A 16,499-nucleotide genomic window follows, 5' to 3' on the forward strand; every position below is an offset into this window, starting at 1 on the left:
GCAGAAACTTGTGTCTAAGGGCTTCTTTGCTTTCCCCCCCCAAAGAGTCCTTGCCTCTAGGTGAAGGATAAAGAACTTTTTGCCAGCATTCAACAGAGAGCAGCACGTTCACATGATGGCACTAGAAGCTAGAGACAAATCACACAGTGATGGGCACCTCTCACTGCTATTACAAAAGTGCCTACCTAGGCATAAATGTGGTCCCCTGCATCCAACTTTTGAAAGACAGTCAGACCAACTACTGAATCTTCCAGGAAACATTTGAGCGATCATTCCACTTGGATAAATGTCTAGTAATATGGGATTTCAAGCCTGATAGTTCAGGAAAGTAGAAATGGAAATGTATTTTCTATGCAAAGTGATATTTATACACCATCACACAGACCCAGAAGAATGTAAGGCATTCCACTGTCAGCAAGGAAAGACAATCTAAAGTTTATTATAATAGTATATTATTTTTATTACTAATTATTCACAGTGTAAATCATGAAAGGCTAAGAAGCATGCCGACAACTTGGAAAGGATGCAGGAAGCTCAATAAAGTATTCTTAAGAGTATAAAATCTCTCTTTCGGTAAGAGACTCTAATGTAAATTCATTAATTTATCCAAATAAGTTTCAGGTGGGCCTGGCAGATTGTCTCTAGGTCTTATCAGGGATGAAAACAGAAAATTCGTTATAGGGGAAAAGGTTTCTAAAAGTAACAAATCATCAAGATCTCATTTTTTGGAACCCCATCTTACACAAATCAGATTAAAAATAGTACATGTTTACCAGCAGCACTATTGAAAAACATCTCCTTACAGATGGGAGTCTCAATTTTTTGAACTATTACAATACTTTTAGGAGTCTCTTCCTAAAAGATTCCTTCTAACAAAACCAGATGCTGGGCTTGATGCTGACATCCCATAGTGAAATATTATGGGCATCTTTCCTGAGACAGGTCAAAGAGGTACTTTTAATGACTTTCTTTCAAACTTTGATCCAAAGTGATAACGTGTGTAAACTGACATCAGGAATTTCAGTTCCACAGGGTGTGGTACCACAAAAAGGTGTAATAAAAAGTCAGTTCCTGTCCCAAAAAGCTAGCAAACTCAGGTGACAGAGGTGAGAGAAAGATGGGAGAAAACAGAAAAAAAACCAAGGAGAGTTGAAGATTTTATCTAGGTCTACTATATCCAAAATACCCTTATCCTTCCCCAGCCCTTATCCTTCCTATTTCCAGCTCACTTTAGATAAGAAAAAATACTCATCTCTTGACCACTTGGGAGCAAATTTCCGTCCCATCCTGCTAACGTCAACTGAATTTAGGATGTGCAAAACAATCAAGAATTTGGCCGTTTCATCGGTCAGTTTTTTATGGGACCATTTTTCCTGTTGACTTATTTGACTCAAATACCCGTTCTAGAAATGTTCTCAAATAACCAAATCTGGGCATCTGAAAAAGCATCATAGTTTAACCCTTACTAGATGCACATCCCAGATTCACAATCGAGTTTCCATGGCTTGACAAGTTGCCATGAATTGACTGAACCTCAGCAACAGTCCACATACCTACTCTTAGTTCACAGGAAAAACAAGTAGAAAATTATTAATTTCATCCTCTTCATTATAAGCTAAGTTATGTGGCATTGCCTTGCATCTCCCATGAGCTACAAGCAGGCACATGGGCAGTTACCATAGCTAAGCAGACTAGTGAGGACCCGTCGAGTGACCGCCACTTGATCAAGACATGGAGCACACACTGTGTTTCCCACAGGGACTCAAAATGCTTAAGGCGCTTTGAATGAGGTGGGCCAAATCCTGCAAGTGATCTCTGTTCCCATTCTCATTTTCATGGTGCTTCAGGGTGTGCAGCTTCTTTCAGGGCTTGGATGTTCACAGACAAATGCAGCCACCTCGTGGTGAGATAGCGATGTAGCCCTCGTCCTTGGAAAGGAGGGCTGCATTGCTGCCATCTTCCTTCAGTCCCCCCTCCCATTTCTCTCACCATTAGGACTGGCCTCATTTGTCCGGCTGCGATGCCAACTCAAAGTTGTTCCTGTGGTTCAGCCAATTTAAACGTCTCTTGCCTTGTCCTCGTGTACTACCAACGGGGCATCCATCATCGTTCTTGTCAGGTCTCGAGCCATTCGTTCCTGCGGCAGACTCCTGTTTCTCCACAGCTGTCAGGATTATTGCTCTACTGTGACTTCCTGTTCACACAACATATGTTGCCTAATAGTTTCAAAAGGCAACTTTCTTTTATGAAAGTTTTTTTCCTTTTTTTTTTTTTATTAACCTTTCCTTGGACAGGTGCCTGACCACCATCCGTCACAAGCCCACTTCTCTATGCAAGGCATTTGTTTCTCCTAAGGGTCTACAGCTTTCCAATTTTCACACAATCAATTGCTTTTAGAAATAACTTTCCCAAAATCCCTTACTTTTGAGCAGGCCCAAAGTTCTTTCTGTATCTACTTGCCAAGAGAGCTTTTTGGGGTCTATTTAAATCATATTGCCTATCAACTCATCAGCTTTACCATAGTTTTACTTGACCTCCATGTCCTCCTTTACGAAAGATCATAATTTTCATGTACTTTTACATGTATTTATAATGTATTTATAACAATTCTATGCCCTGTACTTTTAGCTTTGGTTACTCTGTCCCCTCCTGTCTTTCTTCCCCATCCATATGGGGGCATAAACAAGTCACTTCACTTGATTCTCTTCCCTTCCTCATCCAAGCTGTGTCCCTAGCAGCCTTATCCACCAACACAAATTCAGCTACTACTTCTATAGTGACAGCTTGCAGATCTAACCTCTCTACTGCAGGACTGACTCCTGTCCAAACTAAAACCTTGGCCTGTCTTTCCACCATCTCCTACTGGATGTCTAGCTGTCAGATCAAGCTCAATATGCATAAAACACAGCTCTTGAACTTTTCCTCCCAAACCCTGTCTCCTCTCTCCTCTGCCTCCATTCTCAATCACTGTGGACAACATTGTCATCCTATCTGTCATTCATGTTCCTACCTAGGCATCATCTTCAGCTTGGTTTTCTCCTTCTCTCCATGTCTTCATATCCAGGCGACAGCCAAATGTTGAAGAGTCGTTCTGCACAACACATCTAAGATATGGCCTTGTCCATCCACCCACACAGAATAAAGTCTCCTCCACACTTCATCACACACAGCTAAATCGCAGCAGCCTTTATCCTGCCCAGAAAGTACACGGGGTTAAAAACTATACTACTGTTGCACCTTTTTCACCATCTCGCCCACCGTGGCACCTCAGAATTTCTTTTGTTATTAATTCCTGGAAGAGGTAAAACAGTACTGTTATCTACATTTTCTGCATAGAGGTGAGAAGAAGTGAAGAGTGTGATTCATTTGATTTAGCTTTAACAGTCTAAAAGTTTGTAATCTATTCTAAACATCCTCTAGGTTTCCTACAGAAAGGGGAGAGAGAGACATTTCTAGAGATTTGTGCATTCTTCCCTTTATTTATCTGTGCTAGGATGGGTTAAATCACTTTCTGGGCATGCCTGTCCCTTTCATTAATTATAGTGGAGATCTCCATAACAGCATTAGACTGAATACCTGAAGTGGGACTTGTCTCACCTAATTTGAGACATCCAGAAGCTAAGGAACTATGTCTGAGGTTATCATCTAAGTGTTTGTCATCTAAGTTTCTATTATAATCAATAGAGAGAAACAGATACCTCTGAAGGAATTTTATTTTACAGAAATAGATTTTGAAACCTGTCAAACAAAAACCCAAATAGAAGTGTGCTTTTTAGCTAATTTTAGGTGTTGGATTCCTATGGTTTGCCAGTTCCAAAATAGTGATTCTTCACCTGAAGTGCAACTTAGAATGAAAAAGGACCCATACCGTTTAAAAACAAAAGCTAAAAACACTTGCTTCCTGCAGTCTCAGAGTCTACAATTGCCTTTGCTCACCAGTGATACACTCTTGCCACCCTGAAATCCTTCTGCTGCACTTGTCGCTGCCACAGTAATCTTGCTGGAGCTAAAGATCTAGGGTGACTCTATACCAGCTGACATTAGCCACCTACAAGTCAGATATTAAAGCTGTTCACTTGGTTTCTTGTCTGATGCTGATTCCTCCCACATAGCTCAGAGACATAGTTTAAAATTGCTTGACTGAGCCATGGAGGCATCCACCTCCCGACTGACTGTGCAGCTTAGAGTGGACACCTAACCTCATCTCCAATGCAAGGGGAACTGAATCCTGTTCTGGGTGTTTGCTGCCCAACTAAAGCAATTTGGGATTCAGAAACCAGACATCCCACATCTGAGTCCTCTGACTCCTGATCCGTTAGGGTGTACTGTAAACTTGCCTAACACACTAATTGTCAGCACCACGTTTATTCTATATCTTTAATTAATAAAATTTAAGGTCATTAAGACCTCCCCACCACACAGGCCAAGTCCTCTTTTGTTTTACTAGAGAAGTCTGCATCACCTTGGTCAAACAACAGGATTTCTTCTGCGTCCAGGCAATAGCATCCCAAGTCTATCTATGCCTGGCTGAATATCTTCTCTGAAAATTACTTTTCAGATGGAATCCTTGGTTTTGTGAAAAGAAAGGAAAATGTGAGACTTGGATACAAGCACTGAACAGATGTCTGCCTTTCAGAGAAAGATTCAACTTAGGAGAAATTAAAAAAAAAAGAAAGTACTGCAACCTGAAACTTTGTTAACTTGGGAGCTTTCATTTCAAGATTTTTCTGTGCAACTCTTATCAACACAAATGATAAAAACAATTCAAATCTCTGCTCGGGAACCACCTATATCAAATTATGTAATTATTGCTCAGTGTTGTTAGGTGACAGACTGATTAGATCTCTAATTGTTGTATTTAATATATTTTTATTAATCAAGAAAATATGAATGACACAACACCTTGAACAAGGTTGACTTTCAGCCTCCGCCAACCATGTTCTTTTGAATTCCACCCATAGCACCGAAATTCCCAGCCAAACAAAATTAATGGTCAGAAGAAGGGATTCTCTTCTTGCCTTATACAATATACTATCTACCCTCTCATATCGTAAGAGATTTTTTGCCATTAATTAAGCTGGAGGAATTTTTCTCCTGTTTAACAAGTGAGAGTGACTTAAATATGACATTATCAAAAATTGCCCCAAGAAACAAGTGTCATTTTCAGTACATCATGTGCAGTGGCCCTCTTTCAAACTCATGGCAAACAGGGCACCGGTTCCCATCTTTCTGGCTTTGGCTGCTCAGGCACCCCATCAAAGAAACCAACCCCGGCTCGCTTTTATGACTGCTATTATTATTGCTCTGCATTCCTATGGTACAGTTACAACTTTGCAAAGCACTGTAAAGTTTCCTTCAGACACAGTCCCATTACGGAAACTGGCCGAGCAGATGTTCTCACCCCCTGTCAACACAGCAGAGAAATATTTAGGTGAATTAGGGGTGGAAGGGAAAGCAGTGAGAGTCTGCAGAAGGAGCTCTGAGCAGGTGGAGGAAAGAAGGAAAATAGGCCTTCATGGCCATGATGAAGTTATAGCCCGGGCGCCTTGCTTGCAGAGCAGCAGGGAAGCAGCTGTTATGACTGCACACTGGCACTAAAGCACTGAGTTGGCAGAACCTCCCTGGGAGGAGCAGCATGGCAGCTCCGGGGGGGGGGGGCATAATGCTGTAGATCAGCTGAGGTATTTTTAACAATTATTTTGATATAAACAGTTCTGAACTTGAGGAGCTCCATGTAAATGGGAAGCAGTAGAGCTTGTAGTTCGATTTGTGTACACTTTCATAAATTGCTGGGAGCGTCAAAGCCATGATAGAAGGCTGTGGTGCACTTTATTTCCTTCTTCTGTTAATTGAATGGTTGATGTGTGGATACGAAGTGTTGTCTTCGCAGAGTACTATTTACATAGCTGCTGACAGCTGCACTGTGAAAATGAACAGGAACAGAGCAGCCTCTGTCACAGCTCTTCCCATGAGGGACTTGCTTCAAATTGGATCATTTCAGTCATAGGATAAACTTTCCTCGTCTCTTCTCCCTTCTTTGCAAATAAGCACACATGTCCACCTGCACACTCCCCTTCTCCCTTCAGGCTCATGGCAGCCTTTAGTGCTCAGAAGGAGGGTTTGTCATTTCCACAAAGTTGGGTGGGTTCAACTGCAGCACAAAACTTGTAGCATATTCCACTTCCAGCAAGACACATCTTTAGGAAGTCAGCCAAATCTGTGAGCCGGGTATGTACAGCCACATGTTCGTGTTTGCAGGTCTCACCTCAACAGGAACGTGCTCTTCAATCTCTTAGAAGCTCTAGCAGCTTTCCTCTCAGACTACTGCTGTTGGAAATGTGGTTATTGTTGGTCTTACATGGCATTGCTGTGTGCTAAGCACCATAGAAACCTCTTGCACGAAAGTTCCCACACTCAGCAGCTTACCAACTAAAGGCCAGAGTTGACCCGGCTGAATTACATCAAAGTGTTGATCAAAGTAACATCGGGGGTCATCTGTAATCTTGGCATCTACACTTCTCTTACAGTTGATGGAGAGAGAGAGAGAGAGAGACTAGCCCGTCAGACAGACATCTCTCTGTCTTAAGTAATTGATGGTTTAGAATAGATACCCAAAATGGCCCCAATAGTTAACCAAAATTAGGTCATCTGAATGTCCCTCTAAGGGATAAGACACAAGAGCTTAGCAAAAGAAGCAACAATACAATGTCTGGGAAAGAACTGATCTTATACACAATTAATCAGTACATTTAGCCACTTCGTAGCCAAAGTCACAGCAATTCTTGTTCCTGGTCCCAGGAAGTAATAACCAGTGGATACTTGAGCATCTAAATCTTAATATTTACTTAAATCTCGAAAACATAGAATTAAGAAGGTCAAACTTGAAGCCATCAGTCCACCATCTCACTTCCCAATGGTGTCTTCAAAATATCCAGGTAACATAAACAGAACCTTAGACAAATCCATAATACAAACAATTAAACAGTCCATGATTCAGAGCATCAATTAACCAACAAAATTTACTCTCATTTAGATTCCAGCATGGGCTCAAATCCTCAGTTAATAAAAGCCGCCTTGTGACAGTCAGTAGAGAGATAGAGAGTTTCTGATCCCCTCAGGCTGTCAGGGCAAATAGGAAATGGGAAAGTCATTAGACTTTAGTTTTACATGAACACAGAAACATAAAGGGGGGGTTTCAAAGGTAATTCCAAGTGAAAGTTGATGAGAGTCTAGCATCTAAGTGCCCTTCATGCCTCGCAGCTGAATTTGCCCTAAAGTTACTTGCCCAAAGTCACAAAGTCTAGGGCAGAGCGCAGTATCATCAATGCAAGTCCATCTGCTCAAATTAATGCAGAAGGCTGAGCCCTCATTTTACAGTGTTGATGTTGGAGGATGGAAGAGAATGGAGATGCTAACTCAGACCCATTTTTTTTCTCTTCACGGTTGATCTTCTGCTCTCTACAGAACATGCACTCCATGCAATGTCTTTGTGTTACACATAGACTGCCTTGTTTAACTCAGGGCAAGACACAGCACACCCATTCATTCTATTAAAAAAACCAAAAAACATTAGGAACCCATTTATAACTCACTAGCAGCAGGCCTGGCCCTCCTTCCAATGATGAATGATTTTTCTGAATATGCTACCTAAACACCATTTATAAAGTCATGTGTTGTCTTTTGGGATGAAAGAAGCAATGGAGGTGTAATAGCTAGATGTTAATTTGCAGTCCATCAAAATCCAATAGGTCTTGATAGCTCAGCCTCACTTTCCTTTGGGTTGGGGAGTCTGGCTGGAGGGGGACTAAGGTCCATGGACCATCCCACCCCATTGCTGCCACCAAGGCAGCTGATTCTACAACCTTTAGGCCAGCAGTTTCCCAGTGTTACTATAATTTCCCTTAAGTCTTTCTAGAAAAAAATAAAATCATAAAATCGTGTTCCCTGCCTTCCCCTTGTTCCATAAATGAACTAATAAATCACGTTTCTGGGTCCTAGAATAGAAATCCAGGCAGCCTGGCTGCCTGACAGGGGGTATGAATCACACTGGTGCCAAAGATGGCCTTTACTTCTCTAGTCACATCTCTGTAGCCACCCAGGCATCTGGCATGACAACGAAGAGAGCCGTGGGACGTGACAGGCTTCACTTGCTGTCTTTCCCAGGCTTCCTCGCTCCCTCCGAACCACAGCATTCATTGTCTCCAAATAGGATGAGAGTGAGAACTGCTCATGAGCCACATGGCCTCACTCTAGACAAAGGGATTTAATTTGCACCATACCATCTCTTTATGGGTCCAAGGGAGTTGGGAACTAAATCAATAGCTGTGGAGGCGGCCAGGGCAAAGCGGGAGCGGGACTGTGCTACCGCCGAGCATCGCTCAAGTCCTGGTGTTGGCAGCAGCCCGTGAGGCTCGCTGCACTCAACACTTGTCTCATCTGGATGAGATTAGGACTTGTGGGGGCTAAAATAATTCGCAAGCACTGATCTTTCTGGGTTATCAGAGACATTGATAAGCCTCCAGCCTGGGAGGCATGAAACGCTCCCTGCCCGGCAGGGGTGTTCCCAGCCTATTGGATGGAGCTCCACCAGGCATCACCACCTTCGTCTAATAAGGACACGCTCTTCCCACTGCAGAGAGAAATGAAGATGTCAGCGTTATGTCTTTACTGCTTTGCTTGCTTGGGGGGTGTGTGTGTGTGTTCTTTCTCCCCCCCCCCCCCCCCCTTCGTCTTTCTTTTGCTCCAAACCTCATTTACATCAGTGGGATATTCCCTTTGATTTAAGTGGGCTCTGGATCAACATTAAATCACTCTGGATGCTTCTGCTTGTTTCCCTTTAATCCACTCCTTCCCAGCCCTGCTCAGGTGTGTGGTCTGGATTAATAACACACATCCTTGTAAGGAAAACAGAAAGACCTTAGTAATTGGTAGGTTGCTATCCCTATCCAAAATATAGTCGGCATTAAGTGATTCAGTAGCTAATACCCAAATGGGTTTTGCAAAGATCAAAATGAAATTTTAAAGGGCAAAGATGTATTTAGATGAAAACAATAACTTTCATAGAAGACCCTCAGTTGAAGTTTGCACAAATTCACAAATGCAAAGCATCCTACCAGACACCAATGTCTTTGCCTCAGGTGTCCCCTGGCAAGTGAAATCAGGTAGGGGAATATGCTTCACTTCCCATCCCAAAGGTCTGCGTGGTACTCACAGGAATAGTGGTTGTGAAGTCTCACCCAGCAGTCTCGGTGGAGAGGAATGCAGTAAGGGCAGATCCTTCACCATAAATGAACTTCTTGTTCCACCAACACCAGCAGAGCTTCACTGAGTTTACACCATCTCATAGCTTCAGTTGACCACCTCTTTCACCATACTGGGTGATACTCCCTGCAAGCAGAATCATTTATCAGTTAATGACCCTGTGGTTGTACAGTGCTTGGAGGTCTTCAGTTTTAAGTGTGCTGCAAAAATGCAAGTACTTCTTACTATCCCAGTCAAGCAACATGCTTTACACCATGATAGCCTAGAGTCATACAGCATGACAGTGATCTCGGATGCCCAGTCATGCGCAGCGTGTTTGCAACTCAGTGCCACTGAAATGTTCTTTTATGTCACATGCACAGTTGAAATGTATCTGCCCAGTTTGCCAGCCCTTCCTCAACAGCTCTTTCTTTCGAAGTCATCTTAGGCTGTTCTTGTCCTCATCCTGAACTGCCAGGGAAGAGTGGAGCTCATGTGAGCAGAGTCCCAAAGCATCAGGGGCTCCATACCTGGTTGTGATGCTGCCTCGCTGTGACAATTGAAAATTCACTTTATGGCTCCGGAATTATTCCACTTCTCTTATTTTCATCCTTGCCTATTTAGCTAGAAGGAGAGATCATTCAGATACTAGCTTTCATGGGGCTCTATGGTGCAACTACCAAACATTTTCTTAATAGTAATAATTTATTAAAAAAATTACACCAAGTCATCATTTGTTGCTGTAAGAATATTTTCAGGGAAAGTATATTTTTAGTAAATACAGAACTAAACATACCTTATCTTCCAAACCATGTTACTCTTATTGGAAAAGGGAAACCTATAACATTTTCTTTTGAATTCTGGATTATAAGTTTTTTTTCAAATAGACAAAAAAGAATTATTTATTGCTTTCATATTCCTAAATAGTGGGTAAGAATTTCCAGTCTGCTGGTATAACAACACTTTCCACTTCATAGTGCATTAAGGAAAATGAATGACTCTGTGAGGACTTTTATCATCCATAGACTAAGCTGCTTGAAGAACCCTGCTTTGAAGTTTAGGTTGTTTGGATATCTGGCTTTGATTTGAGGGGCATACTAATACCCAGGTTATATATCAAGTTCTTTCTAATTAGAATTGGGTACAGTGCCAGCAGGAGTCAATGATTCTGTTGCCCTGTGGAAAGGAATAACTTTAGCTCAGAGAGACACCTGCTAAGTAGTGTATGGGCAAGTAAAACCTAAATCAAGCTTCCACTCCAAATAAATTATAGCTCCGGAGACTTGTGAAGGGAAGTAGCTGCAGCAACTCTCTCTGCTTAGACATTACATGAAGAATCCCCTCTACCAAGGGAGCAGCATTATCAAAGGGTCTGCCACTCCAGCCCTGGATGAATGCCTCCTTTCCCCACTCCGTCTCTGTCACTCTTGTCTCAAGTGTGTCTAAAACCAGCTCACAGGACTGTACAGTGGAAATTGCTCCTAGTGACTGCCGTCCTACTCATCTTTCAGATGAGACATGAGATTGAAGCCCTGAGTACAGAAAAACATAGCCTATTTCACAAGAGGGGAGGGATGTTAGTCCTGGTCTTCTAGCCATCTTCCAGCATGGGTAATTACATTTCTACCTAGTTAAAATTCCCTCTGCTCTACAGTTTTAATTGGACAGTAGTTTCTTTTTTGCTTGTCTAAAATTCCAGGTTGGGGTCAAGCCCCCACTGGCTAATTCAGCAGCCCTATTTTCAGTAGAGCTACACAGGCATTTAAAAAAAAAAGAAAAAAACAACTGGTTTTGTTTGCAAACTTAGGAGGCATCATAACAAATGGCCTGATCTGACAGAGCCCAAAGCAAAGAAATCCTCCTTTAGCTTTCAGGCCCTAATGTCAAGAATCCTTGTGTGGAAAGACTACCCTGAATGGCTTGCTGAAGGTCAGCATCCTCCCAGCTCTGCTTTGCAGTTAGTTGCAAAGGGAGTACTAAGGCAAAATTTCCAACAAAAGCAACCACATTCACATGGTGACACTTAGGAAGGTATTCTGATTGCCCAAATTAGAAGTATCCAGCAGCACCTATTCAGTTAAGCATCTTAGCTAGTGTGCATGGCTGACATTTTGGAAGGTACTTAATAGGATCTGCACATTCAGATCTCTTATACTCAAGAGCTTTAGTCACTGGAACTTTAATGTAAGAAGCCTTTTTTCTAATATTTTTGGCCCAGAACTTTTAACTGGCTCCATTTGAGCTAACCAAGATATAAAAGTCCACCTGTATGAGAGACACTATTGCAGTAAGGTACTTAGGTGTATGCTTACCTCCAGTAGGACATTCACTAAGCTTAAAGTGAAACATGATTTAATGGCTTTGGTGAATTAGGCCCAAATTCATCAGTTTTGCAAGAAAAAGATGTCTAACCATCTGTAGAGATCGGTAACCTACTGAGTCAGAGACTTATAGGGCTGACAGGAAAAGAAAATTCAGGCATATAGTCTGCAAGGAAATACCTTCACAAAATTTTTCCTATGAGTATTGTTCTAGGGAGAAGCAATTTTCCCTGATGCTGTGGAGTATTATTTGGTCTCCTGAAAAGCTTTTGCTTAATTTGTAAAAACACTCCATTTGGAAGGCCTTAACTAATGGGAAACAGTCCCAACAACCAGGCAAAAGATTTGTTTTCCTTTGCCTTTAAATGAAATATCAATGGATGGATATTTTATTTTTAGTTGAATATGAAATTTCACAAGTGACCTGTAAAGCTCCTGTTTTCAAGAATGGCTTTATTTCACATGTCAAGACAGGCTGCGAAATTAGTTTTTCCCACAGAGGACTCTGATTAGGGATTACAAAGTGAGTGTGGCACAGAGTGATTTTTTTTTTTTCTTCCATCTTTTCCCTCGCCCCGCCAGCCTAGAGAGCATCTGACTCTGCTGACTAAGGGGAGCAATTCATTACCACACACGGGGGGGGGGGGAGACGGGAAGCAAGATAGTCATATTAAGTAGACTTGCTGGCCCAAGAGAGAAGAGGGAAGGCATAATAATACTTAGCCCTTATATTATTCTTTTCATCAGTAGATATCAAAGCATTTGAAAAAGGAGGTTGCTTTGATGGGAAAGGAGATAAATTCCAATTCCACGTAGCCTATTGCAGAGGCGCCAGCAGGAATGCTCACTTTCATGATAGTGTCTTTTGACTATGGATCTGCAGGGTATAATATATCCTAATAAAATAATATAATATACAAGCAAATATAATAAAATAAACAGGTCCTTCCCTCAGTAAAATGCAGAATTAACACACAGATCTCAAAGTACATTTCAAACATTATTGACTTACTCACTGTAACTCTCTTGGGGGGGGGCTGGCGAAATATAAGGTCCAGTCCAACACCTGGAGAGAGAAAGAAGGAGATTATGTATTACTAATAAATGACCTAGCAGATAGGACCTTTGCCTTTGTCAGCAGACAACGGCCGATTTACACCATGGTTTAACTGCTTGTGGAAACAATAAATAGTCCAGATGAAGGGCTCTGCAGTTTTTACCCCATGGAAAATCTGGCCCATTCTGGGGCATTTCTGATGTTATCCAGTGGATTAGTAGGAGTCACTGGAGTAGAAAGTAGTCTTGTGCTGCTATAGATGAACAGCACTGTGTGGCTCTTCTGCTAAAAATCCTGCGTTCTCTAATCTGATAGAGTTTACTGCCTGATTTCCTTTGGGCCATGTGAAAGGGCTGCACATGAGGAAACACATACAGAAATCATCAGTCCCAACATCACTCTTCATATTCAAGAGCACTGCAGCATGTCTACTGGCTACATATCTTTAACTGCTTACATGCGCATCTCATTGCAGAGCACTCTTAAAAAAAAACCACAACCCTCCTTTTTTCTCCTCTTTCTTTGTAGTGTGTGCTCTAACTTGCTTCTATTTGCCAATGGCCTTTCTGCCCTGTGTATACAATAGTGATGTTCAAAGAGGCCCAAAGTCCTGCTGTGACAGGCAAGCCAGAAAAAAAATCTCATAAGAGGCAGTCTTAGATCCCATTGGGTGAAAGGGCTGCTGTGTAGTCACTATGACTCACATCAGGAGGGAAGAACACTCCAGGGGCAAGGACTTCATGTGGAGGTTACCCATGTTTTCATTATGCCATCAATAATAATAATAGCTGGGTTTTCAATAGTGTGAGGCATCAGCAATTTCCTGAGGCAGTTCTCTGGCCCAAAGACTTCCAGGGGAAGGGAGGAAGGGAGGAAGGGAGGAAAGAAAGACAACAACTTATTTACACTTCTCTGTCCTGTTAACTAGAGCAAGTCACATCTTCAAAACCAATTTGCAGAGGTGAATACTCATTCACCTTATTCAGTTTCAAAATCCTCCATGCTGCATTGTGCCCACCATGCTGCAGCCTCTGCTCTGCAAATCATGACAGCAGCTCTGAACAGCCCAATCTGCTGTGGACGAGTGCCTCCCTCCAATACAGCTGCAAATAGGTATAAATCATTAGATTCAGTTTACCAAAAATTCTCTTGGATCAGGATTAATTGAATGAGTGTTGAAAACTAAATAAGGACTGGTCCAGGTGATAATTAGCAGGAAATGTAGGCATTAAATTATTCATTTGTCAATGAGCTGCAATTAAGAGTGTGATTTGGGGAAGGATCAATAACTACATGATGTGATTTAAAAAAAATGAAAGTCGCCCAGCTTTGACCAGAAATGCAGGGGAATTTTGGCTAGATTTTTTTTTTTCTTCCCCCTCCTTTCTGTTTTGGTCTTATAATAACTTCTGAAGACTGCTCTCCACCCTTGAATAGAGCATTCATCTCTCCATACCTTTGTTTTCCTGAAGAACTTCTTTCAACCTCTTGCTCTTCACCACATTGTTTGAGTGGGTTATAGATTTATTAAAGAGAGACTAACAGGTCAAAAAGAAAGATCCTTTGCCAATGAAAATCACTTCCTCCCAGAACAGGCTGCTAATCCAGGGGAACATCGCTCATTGTGTGGCCTTAGATTGGGGTTTTTTTAGCATGTTAATTCCTCAAGTCTTTATTCATAACTGAGCATCTGGAGAGGCTACTGAATACGCATAGCTTGGACTTTTATATATATATATGTATGTCCATAGTTGTAGTTTACTAGGCTATTCCCAAATTGTAGCAGAGCAACTCTGCTTTCACCGAGACTATTTTTTTCTGGTTACAGGTACACAGGGGTGTGTGTAAGCCAGTTAATAACACTCCCCTTGTACAATCCCAGGCAATCCCACCTCTGCTAGAAAAATGAGGTCCCCGCAACAGCCCAGCTCCTCTGGCACAGAGCTGGTCTTCCTCTACTGTCACAGCCAGAGGCTGAGCTGGCAATTTCCCCACTGACTGTATTTCCATCAACGAATACCAGTGTGTCAAAAGGGAAGCATACCATGGGAGCGTGATGATTTTAGCTGCTCTTTGTCAGTCTCCTGACAGCTCACCTGCCCATCTCCCCAGGCTCGGTGGCAGCCCAGCTCCCGAGGCAACTGTCTGCCTGCTGTCAGGGGCTGCTGCCGGATCCCCCTCCCTTGCACCGCTGTTCCCCCAGGAGATCGCACTGTGGGGAATCAACCAACCCATGAAGTTAGGACGTCCTTGGAGCCAGCCGAAAAAATATCAGTGCCTTCCTTCCTAAGCAGATCTATTTCTTCCCATCTTTTCCTCCTATCAGAAATTTAAGAATCACAGTTACGGACCTTTCATCTCATTTTGGGGAGGAGAAGGATTTCTTTCATTCCCAAAAGCTCTATATTTTTCACAGACTTCTGCAGCCAGCTCTGATGATCATCTCTAGTTCTGCACCAGTGTTGACTGCAGACATAGCCCAAACATTGTAAAGTTTTCCAGGAAAGTGTAACACTAAATGTGGGCTGTTTTCTGGTAGCCTCTATTTCCTACTGTTCATGGAGAGGAAACTCATGTCCGTCAGGCACTATTTTTGCTCCCCAGTGCTGAAGAGATGCTGCTTTGTGATGAGACGTACACTCTGCTCAGCATACTGAATCCTGTCTCCAAGGCTGGGCACGGATTTCTCACTGGACATGGGAGTTACAAGACAAGGCAGTGTGAAAGGGTGATCCAGCTCAGGGGGTCTGGCATGCACAGAGCTAACACATTCCATCAAAATAAGTCGGTTCACAAATCCGACCACATTCATCCAGCAAAAGCTCCTACATTTTGCTGTACTGAGTCCAGCTCTTTGTCCTCTGATGAGGACAACCTGCTGGGCCAGAAGGTTTTCTATATGTTGAAAGAATAAGGCAACAACTTTTGCAGTGAAAACATTAATGACAGCCTGGAAGTTTGCATTTTGGATGAAACTAGGAACAGGGCTGCTGGCCTCAGTCATTCACCCTCCAGGGTGCTTTCCTTCCTTCCTGATGATCTCAGCCTCTTGCAAAGATCCAATTCAAAAGGCCTGAGAGATTGCGTGGGAAAAAAAAATCAGCATCACCTGGATCCCACGCTACCAAATCTGTGTTAGATGTATGCATTGCATGAGCCAGTGTGTACCTGCCTAATTCCCTCATATGTCTCCTTTTGTTTCCTGTCCTGCAGGGAGCTTCTTCAAGCCTGGTGGTGAAGTTTGCAGATACAGACAAGGAGCGTACAATGAGACGCATGCAGCAAATGGCAGGACAAATTGGCATGTTCAACCCCATGGCCATCCAGTTTGGAGCGTATGGTGCCTATGCACAGGCAGTAAGTATAGACACTGGCTCTATGCATGTTCACGGGAACAGGAATAGCAGCTAGAATGACACAAAAGCACATGTGAGCAGAGGAACAAATGACCAGAGGAGGAACCAGTGATTTCTCTGTTAAATCAGTTACATGATGGGAGCAAACTGAGCCATGCCATCTGGGGTAGGTGAGGGCATCTCCCAGGCAAGCCTCAGAGGTGCAACACATGCGTCTAGCAAGTAACCAAAACGTGATCATGTCTGCACCCATGCAAGACACTTCCTATGGGGTCTAAGCCATTGCTGTCAAATCCAAACACAACTAGCCTTTGAGGATTTGGATAAAAATAGACCTGAATTCATCTTATCCTAGTTCTCTGTCCCATGTCAGCACCATCTGGTGCCAAAAGTTTGTGAGAGCACAAATACCTTTCTGTCCCTCCTCTGCTACCAGGCCATGCAGACTGAGCTGAATGGGGGAGATGGCGCTCTGCTCTATTTGGCCAGGCCCCTGCTGCACCATGCATCATTGTGGGTACCTTT

General features: G+C 42.7%; 1 protein-coding gene across 9 annotated transcripts in view; it reads left to right on the forward strand.

Moving 5' to 3' along the window:
- LOC143171870 (CUGBP Elav-like family member 4) overlaps positions 1 to 16,499 on the forward strand; it is a 708,415-nt gene that overhangs the window by 617,706 nt on the left and 74,210 nt on the right. For all 9 annotated transcript variants that reach the window (XM_076360989.1, XM_076360994.1, XM_076360991.1 and 6 more), the window contains exon 6: positions 15,832 to 15,975. In XM_076360989.1, coding sequence (XP_076217104.1) covers positions 15,832 to 15,975 — 144 coding nt within the window. The remainder of the gene's footprint in view (positions 1 to 15,831; positions 15,976 to 16,499) is intronic.

This window comes from Aptenodytes patagonicus, chromosome W (genome assembly GCF_965638725.1).
Source record: "Aptenodytes patagonicus chromosome W, bAptPat1.pri.cur, whole genome shotgun sequence".
Taxonomy (NCBI): Eukaryota; Metazoa; Chordata; class Aves; order Sphenisciformes; family Spheniscidae; genus Aptenodytes; species Aptenodytes patagonicus.